This window comes from Equus caballus, chromosome 31 (assembly GCF_041296265.1).
Source record: "Equus caballus isolate H_3958 breed thoroughbred chromosome 31, TB-T2T, whole genome shotgun sequence".
Lineage (NCBI taxonomy): Eukaryota > Metazoa > Chordata > Mammalia > Perissodactyla > Equidae > Equus > Equus caballus.
The window spans coordinates 3,612,792-3,623,867 of NC_091714.1; the positions used below are offsets into that span (position 1 = coordinate 3,612,792).

Here is an 11,076-nt window from a genome sequence, read left to right on the forward strand (position 1 = left end):
CATCCTTCTGGCTGTTGATGAAACTGTACCAGAGTTGTGCTGGCATGGGCGCAATAGAGCGAACAGCCAGTCCTAAGAGAAAGGCATGCTGGCACCTAGTGGTGGGTCTACGAGCTGTCTGAGAGATTTTAGTGATTATGGAATGCCTTAAATTGGTATGTTACTTTACCGTTTACAAAGCTGTTTACTGCGGCTGGCCCCATGGCTGAGAGGTTGAGTTCGCGCGCTCTGCTTTGGCAGCCCAGGGTTTCACTGGTTTGGATCCTGAGTGCGGACATGGCACTGCTCATCAAGCCATGCTGAGGCAGTGTCCAACACAGCAGAGCCAAAAGGACCTACAACTAGAATATACAACTATGTACTGGGGGGCTTTGGGGAGAAGGAAAAAAAAGAGGATTGGCAACAGATGTTAGCTCAGGTGCCAATCTTTAAAAAGAGAAAAAGCTGTTTACCAATATTTCTTACTATTATCCTCATGCACCATGTGAAGTGGACACGGTAGATACTATTAGCTGCATTTCACAGGCTAAGAAAACAAACAGGCTCGGTATGTTGAAGTGACTTTCGAAGATCGCCCAGCTAGTGAACTATGAAGAAAGAGTTTGACAATGAACATTCGGTTCATTCACATATGCTTGGTTGAACCACCACGCTCCAGGCACAGTGCATGGTGTCAGGGATACAAAGAGGAAAGGCTGGAATCCTTGCTGTCATGTCTAAGGAAACTGAACGCAGCTCTCCTGACTCCACATTGCTGCTAAATCTAATGATCTACAGTAATCCAGGAGCACTCATGCTGCTCACTTTCTTGTTATTCAACTATGAATACATCAGAGAATTGCTCTCTACTGAAGGATGTCATCCTGGGACTCACAACAACTCTTCTGTCTTATCCATTCCTCCAAAAATTAAACATCACCATGCAATCCAGCAACTCCAGTTTTGGATATAAACCCCAAAGAGTTGAAAGTAGAGACAAGAACAGCTGTTTGTACACCCACGTTCAAAGCAGCATTATTCACGATAGCCAAAAAGGTGGGAACAACCAAGTGTCCATAGACAGATGAATGGATGAACGAAATGTGGTCCATCCGTACAGTGGAACACGATTCAGCCTTAAAAAGGAGGGAAATCCCGTCCTTTTTGGATGGATGAGCCTTGAAGACGTTATGTTAAGTGTGATGAGCCAGACACAAAAGCTGTATGATCCACTTATATGAAATACTGTGTGATCTGCTTATATGAAGTGTCTAGAGGAGTCAAATTCATGGAGACAAAAGTGGAGTGGTGGATGCCAGGGGCTGAGGGAGGGAGAACGGGGACAGACTTCAGTTTGGGAAGATGAAAGAGTTCTGGAGACGGATGGTGGTGATGGTTGCACGACAATGCAGATGTGCTTAATGCCGCTGTACGGCACTCTTAGAAATAATTAAGACGGTAAATTTTATGCTATGGATATATAATAAAAAACATTCTTCTGCCTTAAGAAATTAAATGCTTCCTTTTCAATCTATCTGCCATGGGTCCTTCAAGAGCTGTGGCTCCCCGTGTGTGTGCTAGTCTTTGGTAAATCCTACTGCAGGGCATTAGAGGGCCTTTGCCTTAATAAATGATAATCTCAGGGCTGGCCCCGTGGCCAAGTGGTGAAGTTCGCACACTCCACTTCAGTGGCCCGGGGTTCACGGGTTTGGATCCTGGGCACAGACCTACACACCGCTCATCAAGCCATGCTCTGCTGGCATGCCACATAGAAAAGCTAGAATGACTTACAACTAGGATATACAACTATGTACTGGGGCTTTGGGGAGAAAAAAAAAAAGAGGAAGATTGGCAGCAGACGTTAGCTTAGGGCCAATCCTCCTCACCACAAAACATACCTTAAAAAAATTAAGAATAAAAAAAATAAATAAACGACAGTCTCCCTGAAGACATTCCCCATACCCCCACCCTGCTGTGCTCATGGTCCCATCAGAACAACATACCATGAGCTTGAATTTTCTTCACAAAGTGCTTATCTGTGCTCCACTCTTTCCCTCCCAGGTCCTGAAGCGACAAGGCTATGATGCGGCGTGTGACATCTGGAGTTTGGGGATCCTGTTATACACCATGCTGGCGGGGTAATGCAAACTCTCAGAGAGATGGCAGTATTCAGTGGCATTCTTGCCTGAGGCAGAGGTCCCTACAGCTGTCCCCAGTGCAGGGGTGTGGGCAAACCTTCACAGGTCTTCAGTGAACTCTTTCAGAGTTCCTTAGTGCCTTTCAGGACACCTGAGAACGAGGATAAGAAATTTAGCCATGCATTTTCTTTAAAATGTGTCCCCAGAATTGGGGAACTGGGGCTAGAGAATGCAGCTCATGAAGAAAAGCCCAAGCCTCTGACCACGTGTCCACATTCTCTCCTCTGCACGACGCCACTCTCTTAAAAGGTCTCACCATCTTTCCTTAAAAACATCCTCTTGAGCCAGGAAGTACCCATGAAATCTTCAAGGTCAGACAGCATCTTGGAGAGAGCAGCCGGTTAACAGCTCTGTGACTGACTCTGGTGGCCACAAGACACACGAGACACCTGCTATTGTAGAAAGAGGGCGGGTCTGCCATCTGCGCATCTCCTTCCAACCTGAGCTCAGTCCCTCATGAGCTCTGCTCCCGGGCTGAATCCTTGGCCTTTATTGACCTCACTTCCCCGACTTTTGAATGAGAAGAGATCGTTGCATAATATTTAAGGCTGCTTCCAGCCAGGAAGGTCTAGAATCCTAAGAAATCCACTGGTCCCCAGCGTTTTTAAGTTTCATGAATACTTGAGTGGAGGGAAAAGAGAAGGGTGCTCTAGATCCTACAGTGCTGTTTCCTATGGCAAAGCAGGCAAGAATGAATGAATGAATGAGAATCACCAGTGTTCTGTGGCCTTCATGAGGTGTTTCATAATAAATGAGTAATTAGTGTCTGCAGTGAAAGGAGAGCAGCTCCTGAGCCTGGAGCCGTGCCTGGAGGTCTGCCACACGAAGGGAGGCCTCGCAGTGCCTTCCTGATGGCACACTTTGTCATTCTTCTGATGCTCGCTTTGCCTGTCCATAAAACAAGAGTCGCAAACTTTGCCACTAAGGGAAGTGCTGTTAGAATCGCACGTAATTCCTTTTCTAGGAAGGCAGATACTGACATGCCCTGGTTTGTGCTATGGGGTGATGGAACAAACATCTGTCACGCACTAACAATAGGACAAGTACTGTACCCATGTTATGTGTGTCTGTGCCTATCACTGCCACAGAGCCCTGTGAGTATATTAGTCTACCATTTTGCAATTGAGGCTCAAAAAATTAATTTATCAAAGAACCCATGGATCTCTCAGACTTCACATCTCAGCTCTCATCGTTATAGCACAGTATCAACATGGAGACCAAATCACTGGGCAAGCCACTCTAACACACGGTCAGCAGGGAAGCCAGAAATGGTCCAGAAGGGCTCTTCATTGGGTCCACAGAGCTGTTTCACTTGCCTTATCAACCTAGGGCATTGACCATGTAGGAAAATGGGTATAGCATTAAGAAATAAATTATGCTTTACCACGAATCCTGGATTTGGAGCATAACGGCAATGGAAAAGCTCTTGTTTTTAACAACAAAGTGGCAATATCAAATTGTGAACTTTATTTTGGACTATAAAATGGAAGCTCATTATCATCAATTCTCTCATTGCCCAGATTTACCCCTTTTGCAAACGGACCAGATGATACCCCAGAGGAGATTTTGGCGAGGATTGGCAGTGGGAAATATGCACTTTCTGGGGGAAATTGGGATTCCATATCTGATGCAGCCAAGGTGAGTTCATTTCCCAATATTCTTAATTCTTAGGTATGGAGATTCTATAGTAACCATTTTATCTGTGAGGAAGCTGGAGGACAGCTTTCACATAAATAATATACATATTTTATCCTTATAGATTTTTTAAGCCACTCAGCTAAAATAAATTATTTTCGCAAAAATTTTATAGCACTTTTCACGTTTTCTATAGTCTTGGTGTATTAGTGTTCTCCAGAGAAATCAAACCAATAGTTGTATGTGTATATGGAAATATAGAAATACAGAGACAGAAAGAGACAGAGACAAAGAGGTTTATTTTTATGGAATTGGCTTACATGATTGTGGAGGCTGGTAAGTCCTAAATCTGCAGTGTAGACCAGCAGGCTGGAGACTCAGGGAAGAGTAGATGTTGCAGCTTGAGTTTGAAGGCTGTCTCCTGGCAGAATTCCCTCTTCCTTGGGAACTCCAGTCTTTTTTTTCTTCTTAATACCTTCGACTGATGGGAGACAGCCCACCCACATTGTGAAGGATAATCTGCTTTACTCAAAGTCAACTGATTTAAATGTTAATCTCATCTAAGAAAGACCTTCACAGAAACATCTAGACTGGTGTTTGACCAAACACTGGGTACCACCACGGCCTAACCAAATGGACACGTAAAATTATTCATCACATTTTTAGTGACATTGCAAAAGGATTGCCCCAAATGTTCGCAGACTGATGAAGTAGAGCTCTGGTATAGAAGCGTATTTCTGTTATTTTAAAATACTTTGCATTTGGGCTTCTCTGCAGCTGCACTGTTTGTGACCAGCCCTATTTCTTTGGTCCATCAGACTTAGTCTTTTTTCGTTCAGATCATCAAATTCTTCTCTAATCAAAAAGTGAATCATAATCCAACCAGTAGCAAGAGGCAACATCAACAGTCTACTTCGTGTGTTAATGTAAAATGGCTGGAAGAAGAGTAGAAGATCTTGGGTCCTGATCCCAACTCTGCCATCACCATCACTGTGTGACCTCATACAGTGATGGTGGACGAGATGGCAGAGGTGATGATGGAGGAAATGGCAGAGATGATGATGGAGGTGATGGTGGAGATAGAGAAGATAGCAGAGGTGATGGTGAAAGAGGTAGTGGAAGTGATGGAAATGACAGAGGTGATGGTGATCGAGGTGGTGGCAGAGACAATGGAGGTGATGGCAGAGGAGATGGTGAAGAAGATGGTGGAGGAGATGATGGAGATGGTGGAGATGATGGTGGAGGAGATGATGGAGATGGTGGAGATGATGGTGGAGGAGATGATGGAGATGGTGGAGATGATGGTGGAGGAGATGATGGAGATGGTGGAGATGATGGTGGAGGAGATGATGGAGATGGTACAGATGATGGTGGAGGTGATGGAGGAGATGGTGGAGATGATGGTGGAGGAAATGGTAGAGGAAGTAGCCAAGGGGATGGTGGAGGAGATGATGGAGATGGTACAGATGATGGTGGAGGTGATGGAGGAGATGGTGGAGATGATGGTGGAGGAAATGGTAGAGGAAGTAGCCAAGGGGATGGTGGAGGAGATGGTGGAGGTGATAGCGTAGGTCATGGTGGAGGTGATGGCAGAGGTGATGGCAGCTGGCATTTAGTGAGCACTTCCCATGTGTCAGAGCCTGACACTCCCAGTGCTCCCTTCTATCCACTCTGTCTCAAATGGGTATGGGAATTGTCTTACTTCTGGTTCCCATAGCAGAGCCTCAGAGCAGGACTTGGGTGCTGGTGGTTTCTTTGGGAGGTGATCTCTGAAGTAAAAGTTGGGGACAAGCAGAAGTTGTCTGGGAAGTCAAGGACAAGGATGCGTTACCAAGGTCGCTGCTGTGGGCAGAGGGCCTCAGGGCCTCCCAGGACCTTACCAACTTCTTCCTGCCCCTTCACCACCATATCTTCTCCTCCCTCGCTCCCTCTCTGCCTTTTTCCCTCTCTGTGCTCACCATATAACAAAACCTTCAGTACTCCAAAAACAGGGAAAGCCTATGGATTCTTATGTTTTTACTTTATCTGCATTCTGCATGCACTGTCTTGAGCAAGTCAATAAGGATCTCTCAGTTTTCATTTTTACACCTGGAAAATGAGAACAACCATACTTCCAAGAGATATTTGTTTCCAGAAGTTACCAAGATTAATATTATCAAATTTTTAATGGCATTGGATTGCTCTATAGAAAAAGGATATTGTGTTAGTACATAGTATTTCTTTATTGTGGTTTATGACCAAAAATTCTGTTGAGTAATTCAACTTCACATTACACATATACTCCAATTCATTTCATTTCATTTCGAATGTGGTGGGAACACTAAAGGGAGGAGAGTAGGCTAGTGGAAGAGTCTGGATTCTCCTCGTGGGTCTTCCTGGGCACTGGGTCAACAACTATAAACATCAGCATCTTTATCTACAAATAGGGAAAATAATATTTGCCCTCTTCCCCCAAAGATGATCCTGCTGACTCCCAAGGACAGGTACATCACGTGTGAAGATGCTCTCATGAGTGCTCTGCAGATGCAAATCACAGGTGTGATTGTGTGTATGTGTATACATATGTACACATACGTATGTGTGTTGCAACATGTAAAGTGGACCTCTGTCTTCAAGTCAATTTTAGGAGTTTTTAGTGTTAGGACTTTACAGTCAAATGAGAGAATCACCTCTGGGACAGGAGCTCGTTGCACATACGTGATGGCTACAGAGTGTCAGTTCTGTGGTTGGTGATTATTTGTAGCAAATATTAGTGAATAGTCCTGATAAAAATGCAACTATGTACATTGTTATGAATTGGTTTATATCTGTGGGATATTCATTATTTCAGCTTCTCTGTTTGGAAGGATATCATTTTTACTAATATAGTATTCAGTAACTTACACGCATCATTAACATTTCCACGTTTGGTTTCTCTTTAGACATAAAATCTTTAATACAGTACAAGCCCCGGGTGAACTGCTAAGTTGGTGCTGGTTAAAATTTAAAAACCATTCACATACTTATAAACCTGAAAGTAAACATTTGACCCCAAAATGCAAAGACTCGCTCTCAGAGCAGTGGTGAGGTTTTGCCATAAGGGAGAGAAAAGGAATTTTGCCAGCAAGACTCTGTGAACCAGCACCAATTATAATTATCTCCCTTCCTCACAGGACGTTGTATCCAAGATGCTCCACGTGGATCCTCAGCAGCGCCTGACGGCAGTGCAAGTCCTAAAACACCCGTGGATTGTGAACAGGGAGTACCTATCCCAAAACCAGCTCAGCAGACAAGACGTCCACCTGGTTAAGGTACCGACGGTGGTCATGAGACCAAAACGGTGGGCGGGGGGGGACCCAGAAAAGTTGCTCTGATCCCTCGCAATTAACCTAAAGAAGTCAGAGTAGGCAGAAAGGGAACCAATAACAGGCACAAATAGGTATCCCTAATTTATTTACTTTTACACATTTTGCCAGCTACGATCAGTGACACACAAAACTCCGTAAGTTACAACTTCTGTTAACATTCCTTAACAGCTTCATTGTGTGCGTGTAAGAAAGAGAGAGACAGAGACAGAGGGAGAGAGAGAGAGAGAAAGAGAGGGAGAGACAGAGAGAAAGGGAGAAGAAGAGACAGACAGAGACAGACAGAGAGACAGAGATAGAGAGGGAAGGAGGAGAAAGAGACAGAGAGATGGAAAGAGATGTGAGAGGCAGAGGGAGGGAATCTCAAGCCTGGACCAACTCCAGGTTCCAAAGCCCTCGATTCTAGACCAGAGGTCTACGGACTTCTCCATAAAGGCCAGACAATCAATATTTTAGGCTTTTTCAGCCAAATGTCTGTTTCGGCTACTTAACTCTTCCATTGTAGCACAGAAATAACCCTAGATAATACCTAAGTGGATGCATGTGGCTGCATTTCAGTAAAACTTTCTTTACAAAAACAGGCAGCTGCTGGGTGGGCCCAAGGGCCCTGGTTTGCAGACCCCAGCTCTGCACGCTGCTCTCTCACTTAATATTCCTAATAGACTTCCCATGGCACATGCAGCGTGGAACCTGGCTTTGCCTCTTAAATTGGTGTCCTGAGACCTAGGGGCCATGGAACCAGGCTGGAGATGGAGCAAAGACCAGGACGCGCCCAGCAGTGCTCAGAGCAGACGTCAGCAAGGATGTCTTATTGCCAGGATCAAGAGCTTTTCACCCACGGAGTAGCTGCTTGTTTCTTTAATGTGTCATGGTAGACCTTGCCATCTGACAGCCCCCAACCTTATTTGTTCTGACCTTGTGGCACAGCTATTACTTCCGAGTCACTGCAGTCGTGTGTCCTTGAACTGACCTAGAACAGGGCGGTGGCTTCTGGTCCCCTCAGTCATGATGCGCTGGTGCCCTCTTGTGCCATCCAGATAGACTGACGGACATCCACAGGGCTGGGGGGGTCTACACTGCAGGAACAGGCAGGTCCCACCTCACGTGTTTGGTGGTGGCTGCTTGGAGCCCTGTGTGGAGAAGGACTGAGGCCACACCACCCCCAGGTCTCAGGGTGGCCCGTGGAGGGCTGAGGCCAGTCTTGTATCAGATCCACTATTGTGGCAACATACCACATTAGCACATTAGGGCTGCTTATCAAGCTGCTCCATCCCGTCTTGTACAGCCTTCCAGAAACATTACGCTCACCTCTTAGGTTACGATTTTAGTACTTCCCTGTGAACCCTTCATCTCAGTAGAATGTGTGAGACCGTGGGCCCCTGGTACCATGCTCCAATATTTGACATAAACCCTGCCGAGGCTCCTATTCTACAGATGATCACATCATCTCACGGGTGGCCCTGTATTCGGGGTAGGACCCCTCTTCTGAGAAGTGTGGACTGCCCCCAGCCACGCAGGCCTTGGGGTCATGCAGTTAGGAGCTGCCCCTTCTAGACCAGCCCAAGGCTTCAGAGCTATTCCAGGATAAACCCAGCCACCCATGGCAGTCCGGGCTCCTCAGAATGGCAAAGCTGGGGGTGGACAGACCCTGGCCATTGTCACGGCTGTGTTCCTCTAGACCCAGCAGGCCGCAGAGCAGACCTGGCCCCATTGCCAGAAGTGGGGGTCTTTGACTTCATCCTGGGGGGCTCCATGCGAGTCTGAAATATTTACCCCAAGTCACAAGCACAGTGCGAGGTTGGCATGGGGTGGTAGATGGACGCGGTAATGAGAGCAAAGTCGCTGTTATGGAGGAGGGCCCCATAGTGTGCTGGGGACAGAAGCCAGCTCACTGCACTCAGCACTCCAGTGGCCCAGCAGGGGTCTTCCCCTCCCGCCGTGTGGAGGGGAAACAGGCTCAGAGAGGTGCCTACTCCAGGTTCCCAGGAGGTGGGCACCGCGCTCAGCAGGCTTCTCCCTTCGTTTTGCAGGGCGCGATGGCCGCCACATACTTTGCTCTCAACAGAACCCCTCAGGCCCCACGGCTGGAGCCGGTGTTGTCGTCCAGCCTGGCTCAACGCAGGGGCATGAAGAGACTCACATCCACGAGGTTATAGCGGCCAGCAGGACCGCGCACGGCACTGGGCTGCTGATGCTGGCGGGGACCCGCTCCTGCCCCGCTGGAGGGACTGCGACCCGCCACCCAGGCCCGGGCGCCATGGCTCGGTCTAGTTTCCTTGCTCAGCCCGGAGAGGATCCGGACGGGGACCTCCCAACGCCTCGCTGTGCCAACCTTGCCACCTCCTTCCCCCGCGAGCAAACCAAAAGGACTCATTTCACCGCGCACCCCTCTGCTGACTGCCTGTAGGGTTCCTTCCGACTCTGTAGATCTTTTACTATTACGGCTTATTATATTTATATGGAGAGATATTTTTTCCACTTATAAAGCCAGTAACTTGGTCAGATTTCCAGCACACGCGTCCTAGTTATTACGATGAGAAGATGCACCAACCAGTGTGTGGCACAGCCTCCCTGGGCGGGGCCGGCTGCTCGGTCCTGGTGTCGCCAGCGGGTGGAATGATGGGGTGGGCATCTGGTTTCCTCCAAATGATCCAAAGCTCTTGTGTCCCTGCCCCTCATTTCAACTGCAGTGCTGGGCGTTCTGTGTCATCGCAGATCTGAATGGGGAGGAGCAGCCACATTTCATGAGAATCTCTGCCTTGGCAGCCACGTTTCCTAAGAATGGCACGTAACCCCAGGAAGGAGCCGGCTGGAGCCTGTGCCCGCCCGTTTCCTCATCCCGTTGGAGGGCCGGGGCTGCAGGACCAGCTCCTCCGGGCTCCTGTCCCTGGCTGGAGCAGTCGCCAAGGCCTACCCAGAGCTTCCGAGAGCTTTGGGCTTTCCCGCCGGCTGAGGTCTGCGTCAGCCCATGTGTTCTTACCCGAAGCCGTGGCTTTGCTGTGTTTGCTTTCACTTTTCTGGTCCGTGGGAAAACTGTGACCGCTGGAAACCCTGAGCTCTGTTGCCTCCCTTCAGCGCTCTCTGGGTCCCACCGGAGACCGGAGGGAGATGTGAAGCCCTGCCCATCACCCCGGGGGACTGGAGGAGACCGAAAGATGTGTTAGCAGAGGAGCGATGCACTTTGTAGAAACTGTGCTTTGTGTTGTTTTGTGTTTCTGTTGCACAGATAGATCTGTTCTTTACCAGATGTTTCCATGATATTTAATGTTTCCCTGGGGGTGTGTGCGCACAGGCCTGGGCATGGTGCAGAGCGAGCAGGGCTGTGGGATCCTTTGTGAAATAGGATCGTGACGGGCTCAGTGCCACTGCCCAGGCCTGGAGGAGAGAGCACACGTGTCCTTCCACCCCCTCCTGGCCGGGCCCCAAACCAGGGGAGCACCTGCCAGGCTGACAGGAGGACTCTCGCCCGCAGCTCCATGACTGCTGTCCAGCATCGCTGAGGAGCCCTCTGCCCTCAGATGGGGCTGCAGGAGGCACTTGTGGGTCTCAGCCAGCTTTTCACCAAAAAGACAATATTTCATTGTTTCTCCCTCCATCTCAATTCACCCTAGTACCCAACTCAGAAAAGAAAAAAAAGAAAATAGTACACATACTGAAAAATAACTCTTTCGTTTGGTCTCCTGTTTTCAGACCTGAAAATATAAACTCATTTCAGAAGCTTTAATTATTCCACGAGGCTTTTGTTTTTCCCTCAAAGAACCAGAGGAATAAAAGATGGGGCACAGATTCCTGCACCTGTTTTCCCACCGGCCCCATGAGGTGTTGCTCATATTTTCTCAATAGAAAATGCTTTTTCCCAAGGCTGAAAAGACTTCCACCCACAGTAGTTCTGTTTTGGGTCTGAATGATTTCATTTCTTG

General features: G+C 47.9%; 1 protein-coding gene across 9 annotated transcripts in view; it reads left to right on the forward strand.

The window, feature by feature from the left end:
• RPS6KA2 (ribosomal protein S6 kinase A2) overlaps nt 1-10,797 on the forward strand; it is a 367,321-nt gene extending 356,524 nt beyond the window's left edge. For 7 of the 9 annotated variants that reach the window (XM_023633075.2, XM_023633077.2, XM_023633079.2 and 4 more), the window contains 4 exons: nt 2,041-2,117; nt 3,698-3,815; nt 6,965-7,102; nt 9,187-10,797. In XM_023633075.2, the coding sequence (XP_023488843.1) occupies nt 2,041-2,117; nt 3,698-3,815; nt 6,965-7,102; nt 9,187-9,312 (459 nt within the window). In that variant the 3' untranslated portion in view covers nt 9,313-10,797. The remainder of the gene's footprint in view (nt 1-2,040; nt 2,118-3,697; nt 3,816-6,964; nt 7,103-9,186) is intronic. The other 2 variants (XR_011434455.1, XR_011434456.1) reach the window with 1 other exon arrangement.
• Nucleotides 10,798-11,076: the final 279 nt, after the last annotated feature.